The sequence below is a fragment of the Wyeomyia smithii genome, chromosome 3, assembly GCF_029784165.1.
Source record: "Wyeomyia smithii strain HCP4-BCI-WySm-NY-G18 chromosome 3, ASM2978416v1, whole genome shotgun sequence".
In the NCBI taxonomy this organism is placed as follows: domain Eukaryota; kingdom Metazoa; phylum Arthropoda; class Insecta; order Diptera; family Culicidae; genus Wyeomyia; species Wyeomyia smithii.
Window position 1 is genome coordinate 176995261 of NC_073696.1, and position 19124 is coordinate 177014384.

The 19124-nt window shown below is 36.6% G+C and overlaps 1 protein-coding gene across 2 annotated transcripts in view; it reads right to left on the reverse strand.

The window, feature by feature from the left end:
* Positions 1 to 19124, reverse strand: part of LOC129729841 (neural/ectodermal development factor IMP-L2) — a 40232-nt gene that overhangs the window by 973 nt on the left and 20135 nt on the right. Inside the window, exons 1-2 of one of the 2 annotated variants that reach the window (XM_055688685.1) lie at positions 884 to 1824; positions 70 to 347 (exon numbers count right to left, since the gene is read on the reverse strand). In XM_055688685.1, coding sequence (XP_055544660.1) covers positions 70 to 345 — 276 coding nt within the window. In that variant the 5' untranslated portion in view covers positions 346 to 347; positions 884 to 1824. Of the gene's footprint in view, positions 1 to 69; positions 348 to 883; positions 1825 to 19124 lie in introns of those variants that run through there. The other variant, XM_055688686.1, reaches the window with a different exon arrangement.

Genomic DNA, 19124 nt, shown 5'->3' on the forward strand with positions numbered 1-19124 from the left:
GTAAAGAAAAAATAAAATAAAGAACGATCAGAACTTGCTCAAACCGTTAGTTAAAATATTATAACTTACATCTGCTGCCTGACCACTGCCATGTACCCACTGAACGTTAGGTGTCGGAGATCCCATTACTTCACATTCCAATTCAATGGTGCTTCCTCGTAAGTGAGTTATCTGTGATGGTGGCTGAGAGGTGATTTTTACGAAATTTGGCCTAATCGTCGTTCGAGGTCCGGTAGAGGACGCCGAAAGTGAGTTATCCTGGTCAAGATCTATTGCTCGACCGCTGATTACCGGTGCGAGTATTGCTAGCACAGCTAGCAGAGAAAGAATTTTAAGATTCATCATTCCTGAAAGAAGCAAAATGGAAAACCTATATTTAGGATGCATGTTTTTTAAGGAACGGAACTTTTGGTTCTTAGAAATAATACAACTATAGAAATTTTCCTTTACGATTGCATCACCCAGTAGCCCTCTCTTTCTTGCCCTTCTCTTCAGTGTTACCGTTGCTTTTATTTCTAGCGCTCTCATTTGTCTAGTTTGCAGACGCATTCATGTGTATGCGTGTCTAAACATGCGCGTTCGAAAAAAAACTCATGAATGAATTCAGTTTCTATTAGTTTGCAAATGCTCGCACTGTTAAAACTACTAAATCAATATAATAAGTAAAAAATATGAAAACATGAATCAATAATAAACTTTATTCCAGTCGAGGTGATGCGCAGATAGTTTAGAAATTCCAATTCGGTTTAACCCAACTAAACAAAAATCTGTTATCATCAAAACTTCCTCCAAGGTTACGAACGATTAATTATAAAACACTATTATGGTTACAAATTGTCTACCTTATGCACAATCCTAATTTACAGTAAATTTTCCAACTCACCGATTCGAATGTATGCAGTGCCAATGATTTTAGAATCCTTCCTATGACAGTTTCTGAATGCTTCAGCAACAATCAGAAACGGATTGATCGATCAATCAACTGCTTCAAGTGGATTAGCTTTTATCGTGTACCTCCTGGTAAATTGGCCACAAAGGCTTGGTATTCAATAAAACTTGACACTTGATTGGCGCTTCAATGATATTTCTTCCACTTTTTGATAAAGTAACTCTGGATTCTATACTAGATGATTTTTAGTTGACGTTATGTAACATTAGAGTTTATAAGATGTTTTATAAGCACATTCAGCAGCATTAATTCCGATAGGTTTACTTTTCGGTTATAACTCAACATAGGGCCGTGTTTAGCGTACGTCGCCGTAATGCGGGACACCTTTGCACTTTTACTGGCGGTCTGAGATTCAGTTCTGCGACTGCTCGTTAGGCTTATCGGCGCAATAATGACCTCTGGATCGAAGCGATCGCAATAAAAAAAAAACCGCAGGCTTGGCTCTAAAAAACGCGTCTGATTGGATTCATTAAAATCCAGTTGTATATAAACACTGCGGCTCACAGACGTAATGAGTGATGTGAACGAAATCTAAGGTCAACGAAATTAAACTCATCGAAGTCTAAACCAGTAGAAATATCACACGAATAATCGGAAATTCTTTTGATAGGAAATCCTCTGCTCTGCTTCGAACGTACATTAATTGGATCGTATAAGAATGGCGATCGAATGTTGCTGACGTAGGACGATTTGCGGTGCGCTTTGTGTTCTATCGCAGTTATAACTCTGGACCATCAACTTTGATTTAGGTCGCTTGTAATGCACTTGAGTAACTTGTATGGCTGGTAAAATTCACTTTCTTGATTTCAATTCCAAACTTTGTAGTCACAATTTCAGAGAAAATGTTTCCAATGCACGGGCAAAATGAAAACTGATTTAATCATTTCTATCGCACCTCATTATATAGCATAGTAGCCGCAAGCTTCGCTCATCGTGCAGCTTCGGGAGATGTCGCATGTTCGTGCCTCCGTTTCCTTTCCACATTCGGCAGCTGGCTGGATTGCTTTGCGTTGGCTGGACTCTCCGGCTTCTACCATGCTGAACGCCAACGCTAGCGATTGAGCGAGATTCTTGTTATACGTAAATAAACAGCCGTAAGTAGAGCTGTTCATTACCCTACGGCAAAAATCTCGCCCGATCGCTCGCGTTGGCGTTCAGCCTGGCAGAGGCATCCGCTGCCTCTTGATCGTGTTCTCTCGCAGGAAAAAAACGTGCGCTTTCGTTATTCCACACTTCCATCCACCTCGTTCTTATGCGTCGTTTTCACATACATACATGATCATTCATAAATCGATCTTGTAAAACTCATGCCGGCTTTTCATACCGGCAGTGAGTATCCTATGCTATGCATTCTCGACACTCAAACTAAAGAAGTGAACATAAGAAAAGGTACGGTCAAGCCGCAGCCAGGTAATATACTAGTCGTGCCGGGGTATCCTTGTGAAAAAAATGAATTAAGAGAAATTTTCTTGTTAGGTCTTTCCAACTAGCAAAAAAAAAACCAAAGACGATAGAAGAAGCAATAAAAAGCTATCGCCTGATGCAGTTACATAAATTACATGGTTTCCCCTTAATCCGACCACCTTTGGTGCCACGGCTTACGGCTGAATGGCAAAGCAGGCGGGCACTTGAAGTAAGCTGGCTGCGAGTGTAGTGCAACTAAACTGGCAGCAACTGCAGAGGCCACATTCGGAGCAAAGTTGTTACCGGCCGGGTCGGGTTTTGGCCACCTTAATGTCTGCGGGGATCTCTGCAGTTTCTACTCTATCTAGCGGTTACTCAGGGGAAGCTGTGTGATTGTATAGTGGCAGCACGGATTGCTATTAATTAAAATTAATCACCTTGTCACGGCAAATGAATAATTTACCTCCCTTGTCTGCGATACAGTCTATTACCTCTACTGACTACAGCTACGAAACAATTAAGTCACATTCTGTCGAAACTGTTGGACGGATGGTTGGGGGAGTGTTTCTTGAGACGATAAACGATTGGTGGATAAGATTTTTTTCTGCTGGAATAACCAAGAGTCGAACACTTACGTGTGTCTTTTTGTGTATTGGATGTTATCTGCGGCAACATGCGCAGATCGGAGGGCTCGAATCTATAGTGTAGCGTGACTTTCACGTGTTACCTGCTTTAGCTTGGACTTTGTGTTGAAATTAAAATACTGTTCAGTACCGGATGAGTCTCATACGCTTATAGTCTTCGAATGATGTTTGAATTGGCACTATGACGGGAGATAAGAGTTTCTTTTATATTTACATTGGCTTGTTATCGCATTGTCGTGAAAAGTGCTGTCACTGTTAATAATCACAAGTTGTCTTTATTCCTTCGTTACCGTGTTCTTATTCAAACAGTAGGACGATCAAGCTTGCCGGCATGAAATCATGTTTGAACCAGAAACAACAGGCCAAAACCGACAATGTGATTGTGAGATGATGCCATCCAGAAAGTAATGCAATTTGCTTAGAAATTTTATTCAATCGGTACCAATCTCGACTGAAATGTTTCTGTGTTTGAAGGAAGTAGCGAATATTTCAACCGGAAGTTAAAAATGCCATGTCGGAATCAGTTCCATATAGTTTAATATCACTAGTGTCTCGCAATGTACCTACTATCTTATCAAATCTTATAAAATATAAACCATAACCATAATTTCATTTATTATTTTTGAGTGGAGTGGAGATTCAAAACCAGCTAGTTTATTGCATGGTCACTGTTGCTAGGAAAATTGAACATTTTACTTTTTGATTAAAAAAAAAAAATCGATGTACTCCTATGAAATAATCCTTTTTTTTTCGACAGCGTATATGTTCAGTTCAGCCAGGGTACGTTAATGACAAGGTATTCTGGACTGACCAGTGCATTAGTAGTAGAGAGGCTGTGACGTGTTAGCTTTGCAACTTGCATGGAATTATATAGAAAATTTGACTAAACTGGTACATTTTTGTTCTATTTTAGTTTAATGTACAGATTTGTTTATTGCAGCGTGTAGGAATTCTATTTTGGGCTTCTTTTTCATCTAAACATTGGGTTATTTGGAGTGCCTGTATGAGCAGACTTAATCAAAGTCTCCCAGAAACAGTCACTAATTCTAATTAATTTTACTTGTGTCTCGTGTACACTATTTATTCAAAGAATTCGATGAAGTTTAGTTTAGTTTTAGGCAGTGCTGGGATGTATGTGTAAATAAACCACACATACTTGACCTGCCCTATTTTCATGGACTTTCGCCCATACACTTGAAATTTTAATTCGAGCGTAGATTCTGGTCTAAAAGCCTCTTTAACTTCCTATGTGTCAACGTTTATGGAAGTATTATCCCATAAGTTTACCTACTGGACAATAACAAAAATCTATGTCCCTTCTTTTCATCTGAAATGTTAGTATTATACTTTAGCCTATGGAATTCGTCGCAGTCGCAGGATCAGTTCAGAAACGCTGTTTGTTTCAGCTTTGAAGGTATACTAGACGCAATATTCTACATTTTACTGCAGTACTCTCGAGGAAAAAGTAGTAAAGCGAGTAGTATTTGCAGCAAAAAAATACTTTCGTTATAAAATGCTATGCATTTGCCGCATTCCATTAAAGCTAACACGTCATATTTAAGAGTGTATGTGTGAATCGTGTATCGACACACTTCGAGTCCAGAATACCTTTCCATTAACGTACCCTGCAGTTCAGCAAAAAAAAAATGTTAAATGACATTGAGAGTGTCGTCAAAAGGCAATCCAAATAATTAGCAATAATAATAATATGTTTTTGAACCATTTACTCCCCACAACACGGTAATATATAGAATGTGTACGTAAAATATTCACGGTAAAAAATTAAACAAGTGTTAAATAAAAAATGAGACGGATTTCATTACCTTTCTATAAAAAAAGTATAGAGCGTAACATTTTTTCTCGTTGAGAGAATTGCTGGCTGGGCTTCATAAATTTTGGTTATTCGTTTCTTTTCAGATGCTGGCACTGCCAGCCATTTGCGCAGATTTTCTTAAAATGTGTGCAGATTTTTACAGACTTTTGCCTGCGAGGGCGAATTTTTTTCGGATCACGGATAAAATTTTTTTCAGATTTCGAGCACATTCTTCCGGTTTTTCGAGCGGTTACAGACATTTTTCAAAAACATCTGGCATCTCTGGCTGGCAGTTCGATCAAAGATGGCGTGGAAACAACAAGCACTCTGCAAGCGCGTTGTTCGGTTCTTTGAAACACATGAAAGTCAAGTGGAAAAGTTTACAGTAGACTATTTTCGGGATGAAAATGTGCTCGTGAGCATATCCCGAAACAACGAGCGAAAGATCGGTTTTGGCCGCCTAACGAAGAAAAAAAAAGGAATCTTCGAAAACTGACTTTCCATCAAACAGAAGGTGTACAAGGAGGAGTACCTGGAGAAGATTCTAATTCTTCTGGCCGGACAAGGCGTCTTCCCATTACAGCAAGAAGACGTTGACGTACCTCGAGGAAAGACAGATACCGAAACTCGAAAAACTTGCCTTAGTGCCGTCTGATCGGGGATTTTTTCGGCTTGCTCAGCGCTCTGGTGTAATTGACAGGCCTCGGACACTAAGCAGCTGACCACGAGGATCCAGAATTTCAGCCGGAAGATGGATGTCAGTGCCGTTTTTGTGAGAGCATCTTCAACAAGTTGCGCCATACGGCTGACCACGGCCCCATTCCCAACATTCATTGACTTTTTTTGAAGAACATCTGTTATGTTTTGCCTTTCTCCTAGAAAGGTATAGCAATCACTGGGAAAACCAAAGGTATAAAAGTGGTCCCAATGGCCGAATGTCATATACCACTCGACCCCTTTCGACGAACTGAGCATTTTCTGTATGTACGTATGTATGTGTGTATGTGTGTGTGTATGTGCAACTTTTTTTTCTCACTCACTTTTCTCAGAGATGGCTTGACCGATTTTCATAAACTTAATTGCAAATGAAAGGTCTAGTTACGCCATAGATTGCTATTGAATTTCATTGTAATCGGATTTTTAGTTTAGAGGTTATGTATCAAAATGTAAAAATCACGAAACATCAATATCTCAGAAACCACATAACCGATTTCAATAAAACTGGTTTCAAATGATCGGGCTGTCTCCAGAACCCTTAACTTGTAAATTTCGTTATGATTGAACATATGGTTCAAAAGCTATGCAAAGAAAAGTTATCCTGAGGTTGTTTGAGCTCACTCATTTTTCTCAGAGATGGCTGAACCGATTTTCACAAAATTAGTGTCAAATGAAAGGCCTAGTTGCCCTAGGTTGCTATTTAATTTCATTGCAATCGGATTGTAACTTTGTCCGTTGTTCAAAAAAATGTGAAATTACATAATGAAAGTAAACATATTGACTTTCGCCTAACGATCACTGGCTAATTAAAAGGTAGAAAAGTGATCCAAATGGCCGATTCTCATATACTACTTGACTCAGTTCGACGAATCGAGCATTTTCTGCATGTATGCATGTATAGGTGTATATGTTTGTGTGGGGGTGTGTACGTGTGTATGTGCACCTTTTGTTCGCATTCACTTTTCTCAGAAATGGTCTGATCGATTCTTTCTACCTTGGTGTCAAATGAAGGGTCCGTTGAGGTTGCTATTGAATTTCATTAAATTTTTAGTTTTGGCGCTGCGTCAGAATGTAAAAATCTTTCTTATATCTCAGGAGCCATGAACATAGTTGAATTCAAAATAATGGGCTTTTAAACCCTTAAACAATGAATTACATAATGTTTAAACATGTGGTTTGAAAGTTATAGAAAGAAACGTAACCCGCAGACTGTTTTAAACTATAGCTACGATCAAAATATGTGGCCTCAACATCATTTATATTTGATATTGTACTATTTCAATGTTTGCGGCCTTGCTCGGGATTGAAGCTGAAATTAAAAGTCATTTCTATCATTTCACTTTTTGCCTTTCTCCTAGAAAGGTATAGCAATCACTGCAAAAAATAAAGGTATAAAAGTGCTCAAAAGGGCCGAATGTATATCACTCGACTCAGTTCGACGAGCTGAGCATTTTCTGCATGTGTGTGTGTGTGTAACGCTCTCTAAATCTCACTCGATTTCCTCAGAGATGGCTGGACCGATTTCAATGAAATTATTTGCAAATGAAATGTCCAGTTGCCCTATGAGACCCTATTGAATTTTATTGTAATCTGATTTCTAGTTTGAGGGTTATGTATCGAAATGTAAAAATCACGAAACTTCAATATCTCAGAAACTACACAACCGATTTGAACAAAATTGGTTTAAAATGAACGGGCTACCTAAAAAACGTTTAACTTTTGAATTTTATGAAGATCGAACTTGTGGTTCAGAAGTTATGGAAAGAAACGTGTTCTGGAGACTATTTAATCTCACTCATGTTTCTCAGAGATGGCTGGACCGATTTTCATAAAATCAGTGTCATATGGAAGGTCTTGTTGCCCCATAAGACCCTAATGATTTTTTTTTTGCAAACGGATTATTACTTTGCCTGTTATGTTTAAAAATGTGAATTCCAGCTATGAATAGAAACATATTCCGAAGACTACTTGGACTCACTCACTTTTCTCAGAGATGGTTGACCCGATTTCCACAGAATTAGTATCAAATGAAAGGTCTAGCTGCTTCATAACACCCTATTGAATTTTGCTGTAATCGGACAGTAACTTCGTCAGTAATGTATCGAAATGTGAAAATCACGAAACTTCATTATCTTAGAAACTACACAACCGATTTGAACAATATTGATATCAGATGAACGGGCTAGTTAAGGGTTACCTGATGAATTGCGATTGAACACGTGGTTTCATATGTTGGCTGCCCTATACGTTACCTTTTCGTTTGATTGTAATCAAACTTTAGCGACCGTTATGTTTAAATTTGTAAAACAACGAAAGTCTATTATCTCAAGTATTACACGACTTATTTGAACATAATTAGTGTCATACAAACGAGCCATCCCTCAAACTTACAAATAACAAACTTCATAACAATTTGATATGCTGTTCAAAAGTTTTTGGAAAGAAAAGAAATTCAAAGACTATTCAACACTATACCTGCTTTGATCAACATGATTTAAATGTGGTATCGTACTATCTGAACGTTCCCGGTATCGCTCGTGATTAAATTGTTCGAAATTAAGAGTCATTTCTTGTATTTCGCTATTTCTTAAATACTAACATTACGTCAAATTTCATATTTTATACTTTAATTACAACATCAATATTTTAGAACCCAAAGAGTAAATATACCCCTTTATTGGATTTAAACATTCATGTAAATCTATTTTTACAAATAATAAGTTTGAATGAGAAAGGCCGAGTCTGACCGCTAGGTGGATTAATTTAGGTTTTTAACAAAAAAATGAATTGCTAGAGAAAAGTTTTTTTTTGCTATCACTGAAAAAATTCTTATTTTTAATGAACATCCGTTATTGCGAAGGCCGTATACATCTATGAGGGTCGACCGGAAAATGCCTAATGTTGTTATTTCCACGATGAAGGTTTTTTAATACCTTTCGCACTGCGACGCTACTATCACTCAACATTTATAGTTTCAGAATCATTTCGCCTATCTTCTCCCAGTTAGTCTCTGAGTACGATGTCGTTATGTCAGTAGGATCGTACCTCTCATCCCAAAATAAACGTGTACATAAACGTCAAAGTCTGTGTCGAATAAATAGAACGTCAATTTCTTAATCGAAAAATAGCGCCTGGACTTCGTTTTCCTTTTTTTTCCAATGACTGCGTTGGAAAAATAGGCCAATGCATGCAGATACTCGTTTTTTCCTCGGTTTTTATCATTTATTGAGAAATTGCTCTCTCGGCTGGTCTTGAGGTACGATGCCAAAAAGCCAGATGTCGTAAGCTCGAGTCTCGGCTCGGGAGAGACTGTTAGTGTCAGTAGGATCGAACAGTTGGCTGCGAAGTCTGTGTATAAAAAAACAGAAGGTCGAGTTCCGAATTGGAATGTAGAACAAAGGCTTTGCTTTTTGAGAAATTGGACTCAATAATTATCATGCTGTAAAATTCTTGTGCAACAGCTGAATAATATTACCATTTGTCCACGAAAATCTGTAACTTTTTCAAGTGGCATGTTGTTACTAACCATAAACTGTCAAACCCCTTCTACGGAAAACAAGCTTTATACACATATAAGTTGAAATTAGTCAATATACGCTTTAAAAATACAAATCACTGAAGTTCTGAGAACCTCAAATCCTTATAAATACCCAAAAGTAAGTAAAATTATGCTCAGTTCGTTCAAGTCAACCGTTAAGTGACAAATCTCGAAATATTCAATCCCAACTTCCCGATTAATTTTATACAATTCTGTTTCATTGTTTGACTGATCGAATCTGCTCATGACCCTGAACTAGTCCAACACTTTGTTGTATAAACACTATTGTTTTGCCAAGTAGGCCAAATAAGAAATAATCAAAATTATATTAAGCTTACTGGTGAAAACTTTCTAACATATTTACGCATTATTTCGAGCTGCAACTGCTGCTTCTGATGAATCAAATTTTCGATTTATTTTTATATATTCTTTCGGAACCTCACATGAATTACAAACCTTAAAGAGCAAACTGGCTTAGGTGGTAATTGTGATGTGAGTCTGTATCGTTTAACCATTTATTCTACGTAATCCCGCGGATTGAAACCAGTTTCATTTGAATTGTTAATTGGGAAATGGGTGTCTTTACAAAACGAACTATTGGTATGGGTAATTGATAAGGTAAAATGAGCAATAGTGACTTTGAATGACCGGTCTGAGTCCACTAGTCCGGAAGAAAGATATCTTTAGTTTCATCATAGGAAGCTGTCTCTCGTGACACATGCATTAAGCTGAGCCAGGTAGGTTGATCTTTGTCACTGTCTGAACTGGATCTGGCATAGCAACAGCAGTTGACAGTTGGTAACAGCTGGTAGTAGCAGAAACTGAATTTAGCACACATTCGAGCGCTGGGGTAGGTTTACGAGATTTGTAACTTTTTCAGCAATATAATTTCATAGGATTAACACACCAGGCATCTTGTTGCGCAGCATTCGAAGCAAGTTCGGACGATTGTCCATAGAGAGTGCAGCTAATTGGATCTACCGTCAGCAGCAGTAGGATGACCATACCGTATTTTCGTTTTTTAATTATCTTTGGATTTCTAAACAGGATTTTCGATTTACAACTTCTTGTGAACTAAATTAATATAACTAAAACAAAAAAAGCTAGTGATTTTGTTCGAACATTGGGCTACCTAATAATGTCACGTTGAATGACCCATTAAAATTACAACTCTCGCTCTGATTTGGTTTAAATCAATCTGTCACACTCTGATTGTTAATAGTCTGTTAGGACTACGGTGTGTCTAATCGTCACTTACAATCGCTTGCGGACGTAAAAGATAGCTTCCAGATGTGTTGCGAATGGATTAGCTTTCAGACTTCACTTGCACTGCTTTATAAAATCGTGGCCAATCCTCTTGCGGTTGAATATAAGACTAAATGCTCTGTCCAGACCCGCTTGAAGTTGATTTAGCTTAATCATCTCCAGTTAAACTTTTTGCCATTTTTAGTGATTTAAACAGGTGGGGTTCTTCCATCTTGCTTGTTTAGTACTTGGAAGAGAAAAGTAACTGTAAACTAGTGTAACCCACGAGCTCTCATATTTTTTCAATATTTAAAAGATAAAGTATATGTTTCTCAGCATTTCCAACCGGGTTCATTCACCAACAGTTTATATGATGTAAAACTCATTATTCATATCTCGAACATTTGACCCATTTTGCGTGACTAGAGAAGGGACAAAAACATGGATTCGACATTGGGAATTAATCTTGTAAAAGTTAATGAAAGTGCTGTAAATAAATAAAGTAAATACCTTTAGCTGTAACGTTGGATCTTGAATGCTCATTTTTAATACGAAAAATTCTTCGCAGCAGACGGTTTTTGGTAAAATCAAATTTCATTTACAAATTACAATAAAATTATACCATGGTTTGAATCCCAACATGCAGTAGCCTGCATTCAATATTTTTTGGAAATCCTTAGAAAAAAAATCCAAATCCACTTTACCTAAATTTTCAAACTTGAGTATAATTTCAAACTGGTAATAGATTAGAGATGTTCCTTAAAAATTTATATAAAACTTTGAAAATTATTTTTCTGATGTTCAAATCGGAAAATAGTGGAGTCACTTGAAATGATTTTTTTCTAGAAGCCACAACAAATTATAGCACCTCAGCTTAATGACTGTTGGTGTCAGTAGGATCGTAGCGCCAGCCCGCATTTGTTCTCTACACTGAAACAGTTGGCTGCGAAGTCTGTGTCAAATAAACAGAACAGCACGAGCCACTTCGACTCTAGTTTCCTATGTTTGAACGCCAATAATTCTATGCTAGTGCGAGTATCCCGAACCAGAACAAAATCTGATCTGAATACATATAGCACTGCATTTTGAACACGTCGAGTTTGCATTCATATCCCAGCCTACAATTCCGGACTTCTTCTTGATGAGGGCGAATCGTTGCCTTTTTTCCTATCTAGTTTCGCCAATCACGAAGTAGTCCGGAATTAATAGATAATACAGCGCAGGTTATCAACAAAACATCACTTTTAAACTAAGTAACCCTGCAGGTTACACAACTTTGCACACGAGTGTTTCGGAAGACCAATTGAATTGTGAAGGTTAACTTCCCTATTCGCTAGTTGACAGATTATTTAACCACATGTTGTTTTGGTTCCGATAATTAATGCTCAATTTGCAGGATTATCCGATTAGGAAGGAACAACTAATTTGTAACAGGGCATGTTCGATATAACAAGTTGTTTTGTAACAAAAAAAACATACAAGCGGCTAATATCATTCCTAATTTTTCCATGACATTTACTACTATTTACTACTTCGCAAATGAACTCTGTCCTGAAATTTGTCATTTGCAAATTGCATGCTTGTAAGTTTGTAGTATTTGTATGGAATGTCGTGTTTGGTAAGTAACAAAATTGAAGTTTGTTTTAGATTACACATTTACGGGCCACAATCATGTGGATGTTGCTGCCGTTTGAATTGCCGTTCGCGTTAATTCGGCGAGAAAATCGTCAAAAAGTTTATCACACTGACAAAACCGTGTTTTGTGTACCAGTCTGGAGCAAACTCCAAGATTAATCGACAGTTATATTACAGTGTAGCAATTTCGTGAGTAGATAGATGTGAAATTCATGCTTTTACTACATTAAAAGCTCTTGGCGTTTACCTATATCTACTGTCTGACTTCTGGTTAAGTCAGCCAGAGAGTGATTCCGCCCTATATCTGAAACATCTTGCATGTCTTGCTTGTAGAAAACGTGAGCTAGACCACGTAGACCTACCCAACGGAATGCAGCATTAATTTATAGAGAATGCATAAATGAAAGGGCAAAGGCAGCATGGATACATTTTGGCCCTATTCGTGAAATAGAATAGAATAGGATATGCCGTAATGCGGTATGTTGACAGAATCATTTTCATTTGAAAAGATGAAATTTCTTAAATGATGCATCGGAGAGCGACAATAAATCTGACACCCTTTGCCAGTAGTTTTGTTTGATAATCAACATAAACACATATCAAAGAAAGCAACTGCACGCGACTACTGAACTGTCGTTGATCATCCAGGAAAGGTTTGAAAAGTAGAGTTTGAACGATGCAATGCTATAGGGCCAACCACAACCAGTTCCGGGCGGACAAGGTCATAATCGCTGACCATCAACCGCGTTGATAGAGTGCCGCGGGAGAAAGAGAGCAGGTATAGTGAGAAGAGCATGAATGATTAGCGAAACAGTTTCAGCAGGATAGCTCAGCTATGAATCACACTACACACTTGAGCATTATTGAGAAATTCTTCGAAACATGTAAGCGAAGAAAACGGAAATTCCAAAAAAGTTTTTTGTTTTTGAAACGTGTTCTACGGCATGACTTGGAGCGGATACCTGATTGAATGCACGGGACGGGAATTGGACAGTCATCGACGGAGTTATTTCTTCATCAAATAGGCGCTGTTTCAAGTTGATTTATGGTAGAAGACAGTAATCATGTACGTGACACCTACGGTGTTTGGAATCATACTACTATTGAAGGGTTTTCTTGAAACGATTCGCACACTGCAGCGATCGTATTAAAGAAGTTCAGCTCATGCTTATTTGCACAAATTTTAATGAGCGTCGGTTATTGATCCTGTTGCGGCGAAGCATGCGCTAGTCGTAGATTAATTGCAATTTTGTAGTATGCTACCGTTCATGAAAAAACATAATTTATGATGAAGATATCTTATGAGCTGATCGATTTCTTTTTGTGTGTTAAACTATTTTATCGCCCAAAAGCTTTAGCTTAGGCCCATTGGTAGATGCATAATCAGAATGAAACAAAACTTGTTCAGGCGCAATGCTTTACAATATCATTGTTTTGTTTCTATGGGAAATCCTAATGAACAATTTTCGAGATAATTGAATAAGCGTGACGAAATCTATAGCCCATACGAGAATGGAAATCGGTTGATATGACATTTTTGATTTGAAAGCAATTCGGTTAACTTTTAAACTGGACTAATCTTTAAACTGGAAAAACACCAATGATACTGAAATGAAAATGTATCTATGTTTGCATAAAATATAATTTATTTAAAAAAATAACCATCCTAATGTTTATACTAGAGCAAAAATTCTCCATTCGGCTTACAATTTCCTGAGTGACTCACCGGAACGGAATTTCAACAGAGAGAAGCAGATGAATAGAGGGAACGATCGGTGCCAAAAGTAATCACTTTCGTAAAGGATCAGAGTTTGAGCTGTACGAGTCGGTCGAATTAGGTGCCTTTACGTTTAAAGAGCAGTTTTTTTTCACCTTATATTTACTATCCTTCTGTCCGAAGCAATTTCAAAGATGATTTCGCAACTCTTTTTTCGCCGTAGGATACGAGATACGATTATAGTTCTTGTATTATACAGTAGGAAAGATCATTACTATCTGGTGAAAACGGCACATGTTTGGGTGCACGTTTTATTAAAAAATTTGACAGTCATTCAGCACCAATACTAATACCAACAGTTTAAGGTGGAATCAGATATTTAGGCAATGAAAAGTACGAATGACATTGATCGTTAATCCAGCGATGATAACCCCTCCGACGTCATTCGCTCGACGCTTCAATGCGCCTTTGTAGGGTCTTATTTGACACAAAAGAAAGATCACGATTTAAATAATCGAAAATTGCAAAAATGTGACAATGTAATTTGGTTTACACGAACACAATCAGTATTCTATTTGGATTTGCACGAGCTGAACAATTTTGTACAATTATTATAAATTCCAACGACATTCAATGGGTTAGTTAATCTCAGGATAATGAATAAACAGCGGTTTGGGCTTTCAGCTTACAGCTGTGTTGCTATGCAATAATTTGTGACTGGCAAATGGCAAGGTAATTTTCTCTGCTTTTGCCACTTATCCCCGTTCCATTCATTCAAGCAATTTCGATAATGAAGAAACCTCGAAATAGCCGTACAACCAGATGATACTAGTTTAACTGGTGTCATGCGAGTGAAATAATTTTGTTTGTTAATGCCTTATTAGAAAATTGTAAAACTGTTCGCCTGAGGTACCCAGTCAACCACAAATCTTATATCAATGTATGGGAATTATCGCAAATCTCTCTCATCGAAGTCGAAATCGTATACCACGATTATTATCATCCATTTTTAGTTGTATATCATAGTGGATTCTAACCGATTTACGATTGCAGGCTAAGAAATGTAAAACAGTGTGAAACAAATCACCTACAATTGGATATTATCGTATATAAATAAGTATATCAATGAATTGCATATCATTATTCCTCTGTACGTATATCGCCACCAAAGTAGCACGAATATGCTGAGTTCGTATGATATATATGGGTCATTACGAAGTGTACATACCACTTGGACACGACCATCACAGATTTTGCTCAAAGTTGGGGGGATTATTCTTCTACTGTCTCTTTGGAAAAATCCCAATTTTGGTATCGATTGGGATACCCCCGCTCTGTGGGACCCCCCTGTTTATTGCAAAGTCACGCATTTTTTGTTAAAAATCTCTTTTTTCTTTTTCTTAGAATTCATAGACGTAAGATGTCCGAAAAATACTGCTAGATGATTTTTGAAGAAAATAAACCAAGGAATCCAGAAAAAATATAAGTTTTGACCGGAAGTGTTGCCAGATAAATTATTTTTGTATTTGAAAACTAAATTTACATTTTTCGGCAAATGCAGCCATTTTGATTTTAAATTTGATAATTTCTTCGTATTCCTTGGAAAATTTCACATAAGAAACAACTATCATCCCGAGGTAATATGCGCCAATCTCGAGGTATAACATTTTACGAAAAAAGTTGTAAACTGCGTAATTATTTTATTTTTTAATTTAAAGACGTAAGACGCCCGAGAAACAGTGAATTTTGAAGGAAAAAAACCAAGGAATCCAGAAAAATATTGTTTTTGACCGGAAGTGTTGCCAGATAGATTATTTTTGTATTTTAAAACAAAATTTGCATTTTTCGGCCAATGCAGCTAATTTTATTTTAAATTAGATGGTTTCATCGTATTTCTCGGAAAATTTTACGTAAGAATCACTTACCACCCCGTGGTAATATAAGCCAATTTCGAGATATGTATAACATTTTTACGAAAAAATGCTATATCTCGAGATTGGCTCATATTACCTCGGGATGATAGTTGTTAGTTTGAAAAGTGCTTGATGTATTTGCGTCAACAGTTGCCCCTTGAGATATACAAAAACATTGTCGAATAAACTATAGCATCTAAATGGTATTCCTATACTCAAAAAGCTGACGGTCATGTTTTTCATGTTATAAACCAATGTGTGGTATCGTGAAAAATATTTCTTAAATTAATACTTTTAGTAGTTAACATGGTGTTCGAATGAAGTATCAATTTATTTTCAGATTACTTTCCAATAATTACTTGATTTACATTTTTTCAACAATTACAGGAATGTGTTAAAAGTAGGTTTTGCGATGTAGCATCAATAACTACGAATGTATTTAGAGATATTCGTGAAAATCTGTTTGAACTGCTTGATTTAGATTTATTTAAACTGAAACTTTTTAGTTTTCTTAGATGTTTACCTTTTCGTTTGCGGAATCATTTTTACAGCTGCACTTATTTCGATTTAACGAAATTCTTCTGGACAAAAGTGTATGAGCAAAATTCATAACATAAATAGCTGCAGTATGTCAAGAAAAAATCGCGTATGTAAAAAATAAGATTAGATTTAGTTTTTCTTTTGCAATTTCAAGTTGCAGGTTAACAAACAACAGAAAAAAATTTTCTTCTGAAATTTCTCTAACAAATGAATAGAAAAATAAAATTAATAAAAGAATTTACATATGCTTGCATCTCTCAGCCTCCATGAAAGTTATAAATTTCGGCATTTACTTAGAACCTTTATTACAATTTAAATCAAACAGTTATGAGGTTTTCAAGGAAAATTCCGTACTATGCCAGTGTCCACTTTATACTGCGTAGACGACCTTCTGACACAATTATTTTTTTGCTTCGTAATGGTCAACGGATCTTGAGTTCTCTAGGAACGACCACTACGCCGACCTTTTTCGGCGTAGTAACGTTATTTGGCTTCAAATCTCTTTTGCAAAGTTTCCATTCTGATCCATTCATCAATTGGATTACGTTTAGCCTTGTCTACTAAGACATAACACTTGTCCAGATTGTTACGGCAATTATGCCAACGAACCGTTGCAAATGGTCAGATTTACGCGCTTTGCAAATTCCTGAGTCAGAGCAACTGCCGCTTATCGCTAAAGTGTAAACAATGCCCGATTCAAACACAAAACGCGACTGTTTGCTTCACGTGTTTTGTCAGGCTCGACCAAATCAAACTCTAACTAATGATTTTTCATTTATTTTCTCGAAAAAAGTGTGAGTGTTAATTATGGGATAAAAGAAATTAGGTCACGTTTTGGGTTAGAAAAGAGCAAAATCACTATTTTTACCAGCCAAAAAATCAGAACCTTTGGAAATTAACTTACAGACCTTTGCTTGTAAACACGGAGGCCTAATCGATCGACCTCTTTAATTTTTGGAGCTTTATGACTTTCGTGATAGATATAACCCCCCATGTGGGTGGCATCTGGGGAAGGGGATCTTTATAAGTTCACGTGTAATTGTTCTATTGCATTGAGTTAGTTAATAGCTATCGCTTCCGTGCTTAAACAAACTTTTGGATTGTGTGATTACGTTAATTGAATCATTTGGATGTTTTGTCCTGTCGTTTTTATATTTAAAAAATATCCTCTATGACCGGGAATACCACGCTTGCAATTAGGCTCTTTTATTATTTCATGCTAGGTACACCATTAACACTATTCAATTCATTATGATATTCACTGATAATATTGAATTGGAAATTGCTCTCCAAAACAGGTTCATATTATTCACACAAAATCTAACTACCTAAACAATTCAATGAATGACCCCCATTACTACGTTTTCTAACCAAACACTGAAATCATAAGATTATCACATGGACCTGGACGATAGAAAATTTACAGTGTATTCTGCTGGCACCTTTATGTCTGACATATCTCGTTATTGTCCAGCGGCCCGGCGTGCTTTTCTGGTCGGACCGGTTTTGCTATTTTCTGTGCATACAAACGTGCTGTCCGCAGCTTATAGATTCAAGCAGAGTCGATGTTGTTACTGATACCGTTTCGCGGTTAAAGGAAGAACCGGTTGCTCAGTGCCAGGTTACTGTCACCGATAGATGCCAGGGACTCTCTAAGATTTGCAAACCTCATTGATAGAAGACTCTTGAAGCTACCGCCCATATCTATTGTGATTAAACTAAACAATTAAAATTCACAACACTATCTCTTGTACCTTTTACTTAGGCTGACCAGACGTACCGTTTGGGACGGGACAGTACCGTTTTTTCGCCTATTTTAACCGTCCCGCCTTCTTGCTGTTTTGTAACGTGTGTCATAATTTTGCGAATAATGAATTGTATTTGCAGAAATTCACGTGTAATTCGAGCAGTTTTTGTTTTTATTATGTAACGATCTTTTCTATATACAAACATTCCTAAAACTACTTACAGCACTTATTTGTACATACAAAATGTGCAATCTAATGGTTCATTCTATCATGTCTCTTAGCCCTTCATTTCAAAAAGTATTGAGAAAAAAATTAACATGCTTCTTAATTGCTTTTCTATATTCATTTTAACCTTTTTTGGAAACCTAACGGTTCCCTTTTTATCTTGCCACATGTTATAACTTTACTACTAGAAATAATACTTTTCTATCATGTTTTTTTCTGATATGAAATTTGAACACCTCTGTTCAGGGGTTTACGTATTTTTATTTATATTTGTTTCTAACTATAGTCTTGATCCAATTCCAAACTTCTTCAGAACTTTATCATTTTTAATCCTATGTATATTGTTATCTGGCGTACCACAACTGTAGATATTAATGTTCCTTATATTGTGATTGTACATTTTTATTCGTCAGTGGAGAGAGGAGTTCGAATAAAAGCTTTTATATAAATAAGCATTAGACTTTTTTAACTATACTATAGAATCAAATTGATATAAAATTTATAAATGCTCTGAGGAAAATTTTCAAAAATACTATGGTAAAAAATTATTTTATTTTTGTTTATTCGTTTGTATCTTGCACTCATATTCCTTTGAACTATGTCAGTGCAGTATTTTACTCGAAATGTCAAGAATTTCCAACAAAAACAAACGATTTTTATTATTACATCAAATTTTCTATTTCAGAATTTTTTTTTGATCGTGAATAAAAAGGAACAGCACTGAGCTTTGTTCTACTATTGCTAAGTCATTAATTGATCAATAGCATAAGTTCGCTTGGAGTGTACTAATGTACTGGGAGTTGCTCTACAGATTTCGTTTATCGAAACACTTACATCTTTTATTAAAAATTACATCACAGGAGTGTTGAATCATTTGTTTCGATACCACGGCAAATACCACATTTATTATCTTAATGTTGTTTCATAACCTTCAAGTGATAAAGGCTCTCACTTTGTCCTGTTATTAGACCAGTATAATGGCCAAAGCAATAGTGTATGTTCCATTGCTTTTGATTTCACTTCTGAGACTTCAAGC